Source organism: Cynocephalus volans, chromosome 11 (genome assembly GCF_027409185.1).
Source record: "Cynocephalus volans isolate mCynVol1 chromosome 11, mCynVol1.pri, whole genome shotgun sequence".
In the NCBI taxonomy this organism is placed as follows: domain Eukaryota; kingdom Metazoa; phylum Chordata; class Mammalia; order Dermoptera; family Cynocephalidae; genus Cynocephalus; species Cynocephalus volans.
The window spans coordinates 120,339,575-120,351,808 of record NC_084470.1 but is presented as its reverse complement, the minus strand read 5'-3'; the positions used below and the strand labels follow the sequence as shown (position 1 = coordinate 120,351,808).

Sequence of the window (12,234 nt, the reverse complement as noted above, 5' to 3'; positions counted from 1 at the left end):
GGAGAGTAATGCAGCATTAATTCTTTGTGTCCTAGAATTCGGAGGCTTCTGAGAAAGCAAAGGATAAATGTAGCCCTGCCTACTCCCAGGAATACCCTGAACCACCTGGTGAGACCCACTCTCCAGACTGCCTTGACTGCTCTTTTGCATTTCCCCAGAAGGGTTAATAAATGGGACATCCTGTCCTGAGCTCTGGGTATATTACCAGTCACAGACCATCAGAGCTGGAAGAAGCCTTAGAGCTCAACTTGTCCCAGCCCCTCATTTTACAGAAGAGGAAATAGAGGTCCACAGAGGGTTAGGTCACACAGCCTGTAAGTGATGGGGCTGGGGTAAGAACTTGAGTCCCTTACCTTCCTGTTCAGGGCTCTTTGTCTATCCAGAGGAAGGAGGCAGTGCTGAATGGCTGTGGCCTGGTTAAGAAGGTGGATAAGGTCAGGAGGGAATGAAAATTCCACTTCAAGGGGTTCAGGCTGGTGATCGTGGGGATTGGCAGGGCTGGGTCCCAGCCCAAGGCGTGGGAAGATTCCAGGCCCAGGAGACATCCCGTCTTCCTTTTCCTTCTGAGCCTTGATTCTGCCATGACCTCAACATGCAGTGCTGGCTTGAAGCCCCCTGTTCCCCTCACCCTGGCTCCAAGAAGAAAGGCCAAAGCAAGGACAGATCCCCAAATCCAGGCAACAGTGGCAGCACCACCAGGAAACCCCAAAGCCTATGCTCTGACACATGGGAGCGGCGGGACAGGCATCTTGAAGGGCACATGCCCCCTGAAGCTCCCTGGCCTGTTTTCCATAGTTTACAGTTAGAGCTCTATTTTGTTATGGTTTTTTAAATTTTTAGGTCCTGCTCTATTTTCCTGGGCAGGTTTATGTTGATGTTTACCCACTACCATTTTTTAAAAATGTAAGCTCACATCCCTTCTCTCTGCCACCACCAAATCCCCATGGCACCCTACCCATGGCCCCACTGCACCCTTCCCTGGAGCTGTCTGATCAAATCCTCCTCACCTGTTCCCACTCCCACCCCCCACATACAGGGGTGCTGGGGGCTCAGCTATGTGACATTCTCCCATTACAGGGACCCCAACTTGGCCTAAAATCCCTACTAGTCCCCTGCTGGCTGTGATTTGCCCTGTGCCCAGCTATCTATCATAAGGGGATGCTGAAAGAAACCTTCTTTCAAGGTTTATCTGATTCTTTCCTCACTGCCTTGGGCTGTGGCAGGGGAAATAGGCAGTTATCTAGTTGCTGGGTCAAGGGGGATGAGCTGGTTTGACACAGGCCCTAACCAGTGAAGGCAGAAGCTGTGGCCCAAGCTTCCTTGAGGCAAAAGATACTAACAACTAAGTACCTTAATTCTAATGAGGTTCTTTAGAAAGAAGAGGGAGGCAGGCCTGCCGGGAGACCCAGGAAAGGTTTTTAACCAGGAAAACTAAGCCCCAGGAAGACCTAGCCACTGTAAGGACAGAATGTTTGGGGGATGCAGAACTGCAGTAGAATGGATATTCCTGCAGCCTGAGATTTCAGGTAACGTACTAAGGCTTAATAAAACAGTAGGGGACGTGAGAACATGTAAGCTTGTAACATGGAGTAGCCTCTGGCTGGGGTGGCTGGTATGTGAGCTTGCTCGGAGGAGAAGACTAGATTAGAGGTCTCAGAGTCCCTCCCTGCAGAGTGTGGCTCATTCCCTCTGTGGTCATGACTCAGCTCTGGATTCTCTTCTCTCTCACACACCAAATCCCAGAGGAAGTGGCAAGTGGGACAGCCACAAACAAGTACTTTGTCCCACAGTTTAGTGGCCAGTAAATGCCTGGAGGACTAGGGACAGAGACCGCCTGCAGACACCTCCTCAGGGCCCGGGGAGACAAGTGCCCTCCATTCTGCACACGTTTGGGCTCAGCCTACAGGTCCCTTTGCCCCTTGTCTTGGCTATTTGGTCCTTGTTGCTCTAACAGTCCTGATGTATACTTCGCCCTCACGGGGAGGGCAGCTCTCTCCAGATGGAGTCTGAGGGCCCAGCAAGGTCAGGTTACCTACTTTCATTCAGGGCAGCAAATAATACAGATGGTGCCAGGGAATGGCAAGGCCATGGGGGAGGCGGGTGTCTTTTGGTAAAGTAACAACAGGATAGACTGAGGTTAGACATCAGAAAAAACTTCTGCGATGAGATCCTGGAATGATTAAGAGGCTTCTTTTCTAGGGTCTTTTGAGACATTGTGACAGTGGTTGGCGTGGGGTCTAGGTTAGGCGAAGTCATGACCAGAGGATGGGAAATGCTGCAAGTGTCCTTCTAGAGCCGGGATTCTCAAAGTCAGAAAGTGTTCAGCACAGGAAGAGTCCTAGGGATCCCATCTGCTGTGACCCTGCATCTTAGAGGGAGCCATTAAGGGAGAAGGCTCACCCTGGAAGTTTCAGTTACAACCCAGTGCTCTTCCCAGTGCACACTGCCTCTTAGCAGTCCCAGGAACCATGTGGCCTGTACTCTGGGTAAGAGCCCGAGACAGCTAAGAATGTTTAACTCCCTTATTCTCTTCGCCAGCTACAGAGGAATCTTTTCTGGGCTCAGAATGGGGCTGCTGATGGGGCTTCTCTGTGTAGGGGGGATAGCAGTAGCCTCCAACCTGTGTTCACTGGCACAGGTGTGGTACCCTGCCTCCCAGGGTCGGACCTAACCTGACTTCGTCCCAGGTCTGAAGGGGTTGCCAAAGAGGTTCCTGGGATAGCATGAGAGGGATTAGATGGGCACTTTTTCTAAGAGACATCATGGAAACAGGTGCCTGGAGACTGGGGGCACCCCATGGACTTGTAAATATGGTCATGGGCTTTAGGAAGGCAGAACAATAAAGAAAAACTCAAGAGGAACAAAATAGGTCAGATAACTTTGCCGAGAGTCCCAGGCTGCCTTAGGGGCCTAAGGCACTTAGTGACCTTAGATGGGGTGCATGCTGCCTGGGCCCCCAACTCCAACTTACCCACCCTGTCGAGGGCCTGCAGAGCTTAGCGAAGCTCACGGCTCAGCAATTACTCTGGCTTCACCGGACACTGACTTAACCCCATTTTTGTTGAAGTGGAACCACTCCCACTGGCCTATTGTTTCTCTCTTGTTACTTCTTGTAATGGTAGTTATTTATTGACTCTGGTAGCAGGCAGTTCTTAAATAAAGATGGTTTCTCAACCTGTTGAGGCAGCTGGCACCAGCTGTGGGTGTTTTTATCATCAGGCTAACACGTACCTCCTTGCCCTGTTCTGAGACCTCAGAAGCTTTTATCCAACACTCTCACCCTTCACACACCCAACTCTAAGGAAGCTACAATATGCAGCCCACATTGCTGCATTCAGTCCTGAGAGGGGGGAAAAAATCAGGCCGAGACCTGAGGTCAGGGCTAGGCAGAGCACAGCAGACATTCTGCTAGACTGTGCTGGCTTTACCTAACACAGGGGCAGTCAACAGTGCTTATGTGAGGGCCCTGCTTTAAAGTCCCCTGGTTTTTAAGACATTTGTTGACTCAGTGGTCCCAAAAGGAAGTCTTCTCCCTGCAGAGACATCAGTGACCCCCAAGTGGTGAGAATGTGACTGTGGCCTCTGCTCCCTACCCTCAGCCACCAAAATGATTTGAAGTACTAGTCCCAGTTTCCTGCCACAACACTCATTCACACATTCAACATGCATCACACTTCATTACAGAGCAGATGTGTGTGCAGACATGTTTATGCAGCCCTGTGTGCAGTTCTGTCACTGCCAAGCGGGCAGGGCTCCATGCTGACTCCGCCCCACAGCTTTCTGCAGGGAGGAGGGAGAGGAAGGTGGGCGGAAGCCCCAATACTCAGTGCTTAGCTATCTGCCTGGGGCCTGGTCAGCATGAGAAGCCCAGGCTGACAGCAAGCCCTAGAAGGGGCCACACAGACGCCAGTAAGATAGTGCCACATGGTCCTCTCTTCCGCTTTGCACCCCAACGGGATGCTGGGAGCACTGGCCGTGCTAGAACCCAGATTTTAGTCCAGTGAGCATCTCCTTGACCCTCCAGAGGCAGGTACCATGCACAGAATCCAATGAACTGAATTGGGTTTTTGTCTTTACTAACAGATCTGAAGGTCTCCTGTTCTCCCTGCTCAATCCCCTCACAGCCTCAGAGTCAAAACTCAAGAGCCCAATGCACAGAGGGCTATAAACCTAGAGCTGTGCCACAGTCCATCCCATGCTTGACTACTGGCTTGCAAAAGATTGTTGGCCGAGTTATTTGGCTCTTCTTGGGTCTCAGTATCTCCATCCGTAAAATGGGAAATATTACCCCGCAGTCGTCCTCCCTCCTCAGCAATGTAATACTGAGTTCATTATATACAAAGTAGATACCATTTTATGGTCTTCTTTAAATATAGCAAGCTATCTCCTGACTGCTTCAGCAACTTGTCCAGTACCGAACTAAAATGCGTTATTAATGACATTACCAAACTCGTGCCCAGTACTCCGGTTTACAAAGTGGTTGACCTCACAGGATCTCACTGGATCCTCACCATCACCTGTTTCACAGATGAGGCCGCAGAGGGTCAGTTAGCTTGCTCCATCACGTCGTCGACAGCAGAATCAGACCAGAAGCCAGATCTTCTGAAATCCATCCCCTCTGCGGTGGAATAAATAGGGCAAAGATGGGTGCACATTTTAAGATCTTTTCAAAATGAGAGGAATAGTAATGACAGCTCCCTCTGCATGGGCCTAGGCCAGTGGTTCTCAAACTTAGTATCAGAACCACTTACTTTTAAAAAACAAAGATGCTTTGAACTCACGATTTATACATTATCTAAGACACTGAGAGGATCTAGGAGTAAAAATTTCCAGTAGTAATAAGCACATCCAACACACAGACCTTGGTTTCTAAATACTACTCTCCACACTAGAAGGAACCAGGGTTCCTTGGAGAAATAGCAGATTGAGGTTTGGAGCAAGGAAAGTCCAAATGTGGACTTTAGATATATTGTACTAGAAAGCAAGAAAATGCTCCAAGTCAAATAGGACCACAACAAAAAGAAAAAAAGAGCTGGCCAAAACTGGGAACAATTTGAACATCAGGAAAATGACAACAATAATGGATTATATATAATTCACCATATAAAAAGAGAATCCATTGAGACCTCAAAAATAAAAAGAGTAAGCTCTTCTTTACAGAAAAATCAGGCTGATAAATAAATGATGAACTTGAACAGTCACCATTGTGCAGTCTCTAACATGCAATAATGAATAAGGCAAGGACCATCAATGGATGCTGAAATGTGAAGGTTGTGAAAGGTTTTTGAAAGACCAGATAATCAAAGTATCACCCCACAGATTATTAATTACAAAGGGAAAAAATATATACACACCTTTGGAGAGATCTGGCAGACACCACCTTAACCAAATGGTCAAGCTTGTTTTCAACAGTGGGTCAACCTAACATTAGGAGCCTCTGACGTGATGCAGTATGTACACATCTACGTAGGGCTCTGGTCAAAAATGTTTAAGATCCATTCCTTTTGAATCTAATTATGAGGAAATGACAAATCCAGGTTCTGGGACACTGTCCAAGACAACTGGCTAGCTAGACTCTCCAATAAAATCAACATAATGAAAAACAAACAAAATACAAGAGATCCGTTATAAAATAAGAGACTTAAGAGATATAACCAAATGCAATATGTGAACCTTTATTTGATCCTAGATCAAAAATTTAATTAAAAAACTATAAGATTTTGGAAATAGAGGAAAATTGAATAAGCTATATGTAAGATTAGAGAATCGTTAATTTTCTTAGCTATGACAAAGATACAAGGGTACTTCCAAAAAGTTCATGGAAAGATTCATATTATCTTTTTTTTGTTTTCTGTTTTTGTTTTTTTTCTTTTGGCAGCTGGTCAGTCTGGGGATCTAAACCCTTGACCTTGGTGTTACCACCACCATGCTCTAACCAAGTGGGCTAACTGGCCAGCCCCATCTTTAATTCTTTTTCCACAAACTTTTTGAAGTACCTGTATATTATGGTTACGTAGGAGAATGTCCTTATTAGGAGATACATACGTGATTTAAGAGTAAAGGGCCACAATGTCTGTGACTAGCTTTCAAATGGTTCAGCAAAATTAATATATATTTAGAAAGATAATTGTGACAAAACGATAAAATTGGTGAATCTAGGTAAAGTGTCTATGGGTGGCCATCAAATCTTTCTTTCAACTCTTCTATGGGTTTGACATTTTTAAAAGTTAAAAGTAAAGAAAGTAATAAAGATCTGCTGATCATAATTTAAACTGAATTAGCATCCTCAGGATTGGAGCTCAGCAACCTTTATTTTTCAAAAGGTCCTCCACGTGATTCTGACACACAGCTAGAGAAGGGAACCACTGGTCTTGGGTTTCTGCTACCACCTCTTATAGCTAGAGAAGTGAAAGAAAGACATGCTATAATTCTCTCAGTAGAATTAGCCCGGCTGGTGGCCAAGAGCCTCTTCCCTGATGGATCCACAAGCCAATTATCTCAGGCACAGTCTGAATGGCCCCTGAAGGTCTTAAGACTGGGTTTCCTATGGAGGCAAGAAGGTACTAGTTCTCCCTTGGGGGCCTTGGCTGCTATAAGCAATCAATACACTTGACCTTTCCAGGAACACAAGCTTCAGGACACTGAAACATCTAAAAGAAAAGGAGCAGGTAGCAAGCCAAGGAACTATTTGAACGATCAGGGGAAACCTACCAGGCTTAAATTCAATTTAACACTGAACACAAGAGGATTCAACTGGGGAGTACAGGAAGGGCAGATAGTTTATTTAGTCTTTTACGCACCTGAGTTAGATGTCATTACTAACAACCTCTGCCACACATGGGCATAAGCCGCCCTACAAAGCAGACAATTTGTTCAATGTATATTCTAAGAAACCTGAGGAAAACGGAAGCCAGACTGATTATAGGACAATTTAAACAAATGCAATAAAATTTCAACTAAAGACCAGAAAAGGTTAGGCCTCTATATGGCTACTGTGAATTATTTTTATTGAAAAGGAAAAAAAAAAAAAGTTTCTACTGGAAAAGCTACTAGTACATCCTTCTACATGAATACATTGCTCAGAAGAGGAGAAATGGAGGTGGGGAAGTATACAAGTTATAAAGGGTAGAATATGAATGCAAGCTTCCCAGGAACAGGGATGCCTGCAGTCAGTTCCCTGGGTACCTAGTGGGCAGGGAAGATCAGGAAGAGATCCATCTGGGATGTACAAAAGTTAGAGATTACTGCCCGTAGCTACCGTGAGGTTGCCTCTTACACATCCCTCATTCACTCTTTTGGCAGTGGGAGCCCTCCTTCTTAGCCAATCCACTATCGGACAGACAGAACACTCCCCTAAAAGGCCAGCCTGGCTTCCTGGGCAGCCAGTCCTTCAAGATCAAGGCTTTCTAGCTCTTGAGGCTGTCACTGCTGTGGGTCTGTCTCCCTCAGCACCCTGCAGAGGACGATGCTCACCACCATACCACCAACAACTCCACTGCCAATTCCTATTCCCAAGGCTAATGCCACCTTCTTTTCCCACTTTGGGTGGTGAGGCCTGGAATAGTTGTCCAGATTAACATCCAAGCCCTGATCTATTAGCTTCTGATCCTCAGTAAGGGACTGATGGAAATTCAGGTTCACCAAGTTAGGAGGAAGGACCCTCAACCCAAAATAGAGCCTCTTGACAAGTCTCAAGTCTTTTAACAGCTGCACATCACACCGGTAGGTCCCAGAGTCATACTCTTGAACAGATATAAACTTCACAAAGTAGGAGTTGGCTCGGAAGGGTTTGAAGACCTCATCATCAGTTGAGATGATACCCCGAGCAAGCCTCCAAGTGAACCGGAAAGCTTCCTGCCCAATCTCCAGGATGTCTGAACTCAGACAGCTAAGCTCAAATTCCTTCCCGACAAGAATGGTGAAATGGAGCATTCCACAGATCCAGTTCGTCAGACATTCCAAGCGCTGAGACTCACACTTCCTTCTCACTCCATCAGGGCCCACCTCGCAGACAGTCTCTTCTTTATAGCCAAGGCCACAGGTGACAGTACAGCTTGTGGCATTGACAATAACTTTCCCCACAGCCTCTTGTAGCTTCTCAGGGATGGCCAGTGTTTTAGGTGAAGTCACCACCAAAGGCAGGTAGAAGGCCAACACTAGGCTCCCAAGAATGAAACTCGTGGCCAAGGTCTTCATGCCTTGGTGGGCACTTCACCACTCTCACCAGCACCCCCAGGGTATTCCACTTGAATCCTCTATGATATCATAACCTAGTTCCTTCAACATGAGGTAGCCTTCCAAGTCAAAAGATATGATGAATGCACTGTCAATAAGACAGTTCAACCCAACAAAAATCCAGTCCTTATTAAAAGGTGAGACCACAAGGCAGAAAAAGGAAATCACAATGTTGTTGCTTTACTATCTGCACTTGCTAATAACCACCTTACCAGTCTTCATTCTTTTCACATCCCTTTAATGAATTTAAATCCACCCTTGGGAAGACAAAAAGACTTCAGAAGCTGAAGTGAATTTCCCAATTACCTCAAACACACAGTGAAGTTACACACTTCCTCACCCTTTCCCCTCCCCTCCAAATTGTGGCATCGTTAAATTAAGGATTTGAAAACCCCAAGTTAAATCTGACCAAATAAGAAACCAAATACCGAAGTCTAAAAAAAAATAAGAGGATTGACTTAAATGAAGGTCAAGTCGAAGTGCAGTAATTTGAATTACTTACTTTGAATGCTTCTAGGGAAAGGATTAAGAACTCTGCACTGGGAGGCAAGTGACTTACCCTTATTTCCTCCTTTGTAAATGAAGACGACCTTGCCTATTTCAGGAAGGTCACTTTGAGCATCAAATAGTATGTTATATACGAAAGTACTCCGTAAAGTGTAAAACACTGTGCATGTGTAAGGAATTTTAAATAGAAATGAATATTCATGAAGACAAGGGCCAAGAGGCCCCTTTGGGATCAAATGTTTACCGGCAAGATAGGCTAAGTTATAGGCAACTCTTCTCCCCCTTTCGGGTACTCTTCCTTCCCAAAGGTATCAAAGATATTTTCTGGGTGAGAAAATGCATAGTGCTCCCTAACTCTCAGCCTCCTCCCTTCACACTACAGAATAAGCGAATGATGAACCACTCTAGGTCAAGGTTGCTATGAAACAGTTATGATGTCAAAGACGGTTTCTCAGTCATACAAAAGGTAAGTGGACACTCAAATTTGGTATTGACTAAAATCAAAAACCTAAATAGACTTTGTGAAACATTTTTTAGGAGACAATAGTATTCACTGGGTTCTAAAGCTATTTAATCTAGGAGAAAAGGTTAATAAGGAGGGATTGAACTATACTTAGACTTGAAGAAAGACCTTGGAAGGCAGAAACCCCCTGGCATGCATTTTTGTGAACTCCAGAATGCCTAGGACTAATAGCCTCTTCAGAGTAATTACACAAACTTACACTGAGTTAAAGAATATGAAGAGAGATAATGATGTTTTTGATTAACACCAACTTTTTGCTCATATCATTTATTTATAACTTGTCTTGAGGCAGAAATCCAGACTACCAGATCACCTCCTACCCTATCCAGCTCTGTATTTCCATACAGAAAGACCTAACATCAACACAGTAAGCAGCATTTACCATTGTACAAAAGCAAGGTGGCTGGTGCACTCCAGTAGTGATCGGTGTTTACAAACAAACATCTACACCCGTTCTTTAATAAACATCCAATTTTATTTACAAAGCATTAAAGTTTCAGCAAGAAGTACCCAAGGCTAAGTCTCATCTTGTACAAAACTACAGAACATTTTAAAAATACAGTGCGGGGCGGAGGGATGACAAAAGGGAATTCGAGAATATACATATTATTGTACAAATCAATAATTCAAACTGAAATGGACATAAGGTTTTTAGGAGCTGAAATAAAAATTCCAAAAAGCATAAATAATTATTAGGAGCTGCTGCCAGAGACAATCTGACAGGAGCTTAAGTTGATTTTCTCAGGAGCCAATTTAGGAGATGGACACAGCGTAAACACCCAAATGCACAGGCGGAGGAAACCAAGCTATTTCACACATGGAAATAAGGCAGAAACGCTCTGCATCACACAGTTTGCAGACTATTGCAGTGTACAGTACAGAGAGAGCTGGACTGGATATGTCTGCAAAAAAAAAAAAAACACCTAGTGGGGCACCCACCAACCTCAACCACTGATTTAACTCACATGAAATTCACAAAATGAGCATGTGAGGAAAAAGTAGTGGAACCTAAAAATATAGATATTTTGCAACTGACTCAGGGAGAGCTCTTCCTCTGACTACTAGTATATTGATTCTAAAAGATGGAATGGGAGAAAGCAGCTCTTAGTGATGTGTTCTACTCTGATTTCTATCCTAAAATCTAAAAGATAATCAACGTGTTTGGCTACCTATAGGAGCATCCACCAAGTGATAGAGATTTCATAATGAACACAGTATTTAAACTCTCCTTTGAAAATACGGAGAAAATGATCCAGGTTAAGCACTTCTGGTCAGCTAAAAGCTCTACTCAGAGAGGCTGCTGAGGCCTTGCCACAGCTGGTTTCATAACTGGATGTTCGGAGAATTTCAAATACCTAATGTACATATCCATCCAATCTGCTACTTTTAATATAAAGAACAGTAAAAGGAAAAAACAAAAAAAAGCTAAGCAACCTTTCACAGAAAGGAAGTGACTGAAAACACAGTAAGAAAAAGGAGCATGGACACAGGAAGGGAAAAACACAATGACTGATGGGGACAGATTTACACAGGCGATGATAAAAACATTTACCCTGATCTTTGATTTGAACTGTGTTGTTGCTGCTTTGATTTTGGATGGTTTTACTTTAGTCCTTGCATAGATGTCCCCACTCCAGCTTGTTGAGAGACACCTTGGTTTGTTTCCATCTCTGGAAGCCAGCACAGGTAAAGCAATATAAACTATTGATGATTCTTTGCTGGAGATGGATAAAACTAGCTATCTTCAAAAACCATGATTAATGAGAATGGATCAATAATGGAAGAAAACATGCAATGAAAGGAAAACAAGGAAAAACCCTGAATCTCTTACAGCCCAGCTTCTTGGGCAAAATGTGGTAGGGTAGGAAGAGGAGGCGTTCTTATCTTTCTTTCCTTTCCAAAAATTTGAAATCTTTCAAGCACTCTCTTTTCTGCCCATCCTTTGTACATAGTATGGAAATATAAGAGGCATCTGGGGAGAGGGCAATTTTTAAAATGAAGGAAAGAGAATATGCAACAGGAGTTTTCCTAGCATACTGGCAGCAAAATTTCGGGTAAACAAGTCACTTGAGGACATGCATTGAGGACATGCATTGAGGACGGAAGGTAAACAGGAGATAGGAAATGGCATATCAAAATGATGCTAGGTACAATAAAATTAGATGAGCAAAACATAGTTGTCTTCTCTCCAGCAATATAACTAAACATCAAAGTTTATGTGAGTCAAAACTCTTTTTTGATGTCTTCACAAATCCTCATTCCTGAGAGCCTATTTGGACTTATGCTTCAAAAGGAAGGTAAGGGACATATACTCTTCTTCCATAATTCACTTCTTCATTCAAACATAAAATTTAGTCCTTCCACCACCTGGGTGGGAGGCAGAGGGCTTTGTTTTAAATTAAAGCCAATCTCAAATGACTGACCACAGTGTCCAGAGGCCACATGATGGCAAAGTGGGGAAGAACGAAGAACTTCAAGAGTCTTCATAACAGTTCTGAGATTGCTCCTCCTGCTAAAGAGATGAGACACAAAAAGAATTTCTGAGCATCAACTTAGACCAGTACTTACAAGAATAGAAATATTGATGGATGCTGGATGATGCATTACAAGCATACACAGATCAAAAATTTGCCCCTTTTAAGAAAAGTTATAACCAACTACAACTCCCACTCTCAATTATTCTTTATTGAAGCAACGATCCAAATCTGAAACCCCCACCCCAATACTTAATACTGACCTGAGGGGTGGGGGAGTACGTGGAGGTAATCAGAGTTCTACACATTTTCTAAGCTGCTAGCTATTCTCAAAGACATTAACAAATAACGCTTAACAATCCAAAAAGTGCAACAGGTAGAGAAAAGAATATTCTAGGGTACTAACACCTTTCAACCTTTCATATATTAGACTACTCACTAAATGATTAACAGTGAGCAAGAAACCCTTTTCCAAGCACTGTTGTTCCTTGAGAT

The 12,234-nt window shown here is 43.9% G+C and overlaps 2 protein-coding genes across 4 annotated transcripts in view; both read right to left on the bottom strand.

Annotated features, from left to right (window-relative positions):
* Positions 1-7,422: 7,422 nt before the first annotated feature.
* Positions 7,423-8,196, bottom strand: TMEM81 (transmembrane protein 81). The gene has a single exon (XM_063113463.1). The coding sequence runs from the start codon at positions 8,194-8,196 to the stop codon at positions 7,423-7,425; it is 774 nt and encodes a 257-aa protein (XP_062969533.1).
* Positions 8,197-9,738: 1,542 nt separating this feature from the next.
* RBBP5 (RB binding protein 5, histone lysine methyltransferase complex subunit) overlaps positions 9,739-12,234 on the bottom strand; it is a 31,566-nt gene continuing 29,070 nt past the window's right edge. For 2 of the 3 annotated variants that reach the window (XM_063113968.1, XM_063113970.1), the window contains exon 14: positions 9,739-11,777. In XM_063113968.1, coding sequence (XP_062970038.1) covers positions 11,749-11,777 — 29 coding nt within the window. In that variant the 3' untranslated portion in view covers positions 9,739-11,748. The remainder of the gene's footprint in view (positions 11,778-12,234) is intronic. The other variant, XM_063113969.1, reaches the window with a different exon arrangement.

Coding starts and splice junctions, on each gene's coding strand:
- TMEM81 (XM_063113463.1), bottom strand. CDS start 8,196: ATGAAGACCTTGGCCACGAGTTTCATTCTTGGGAGCCTAGTGTTGGCC.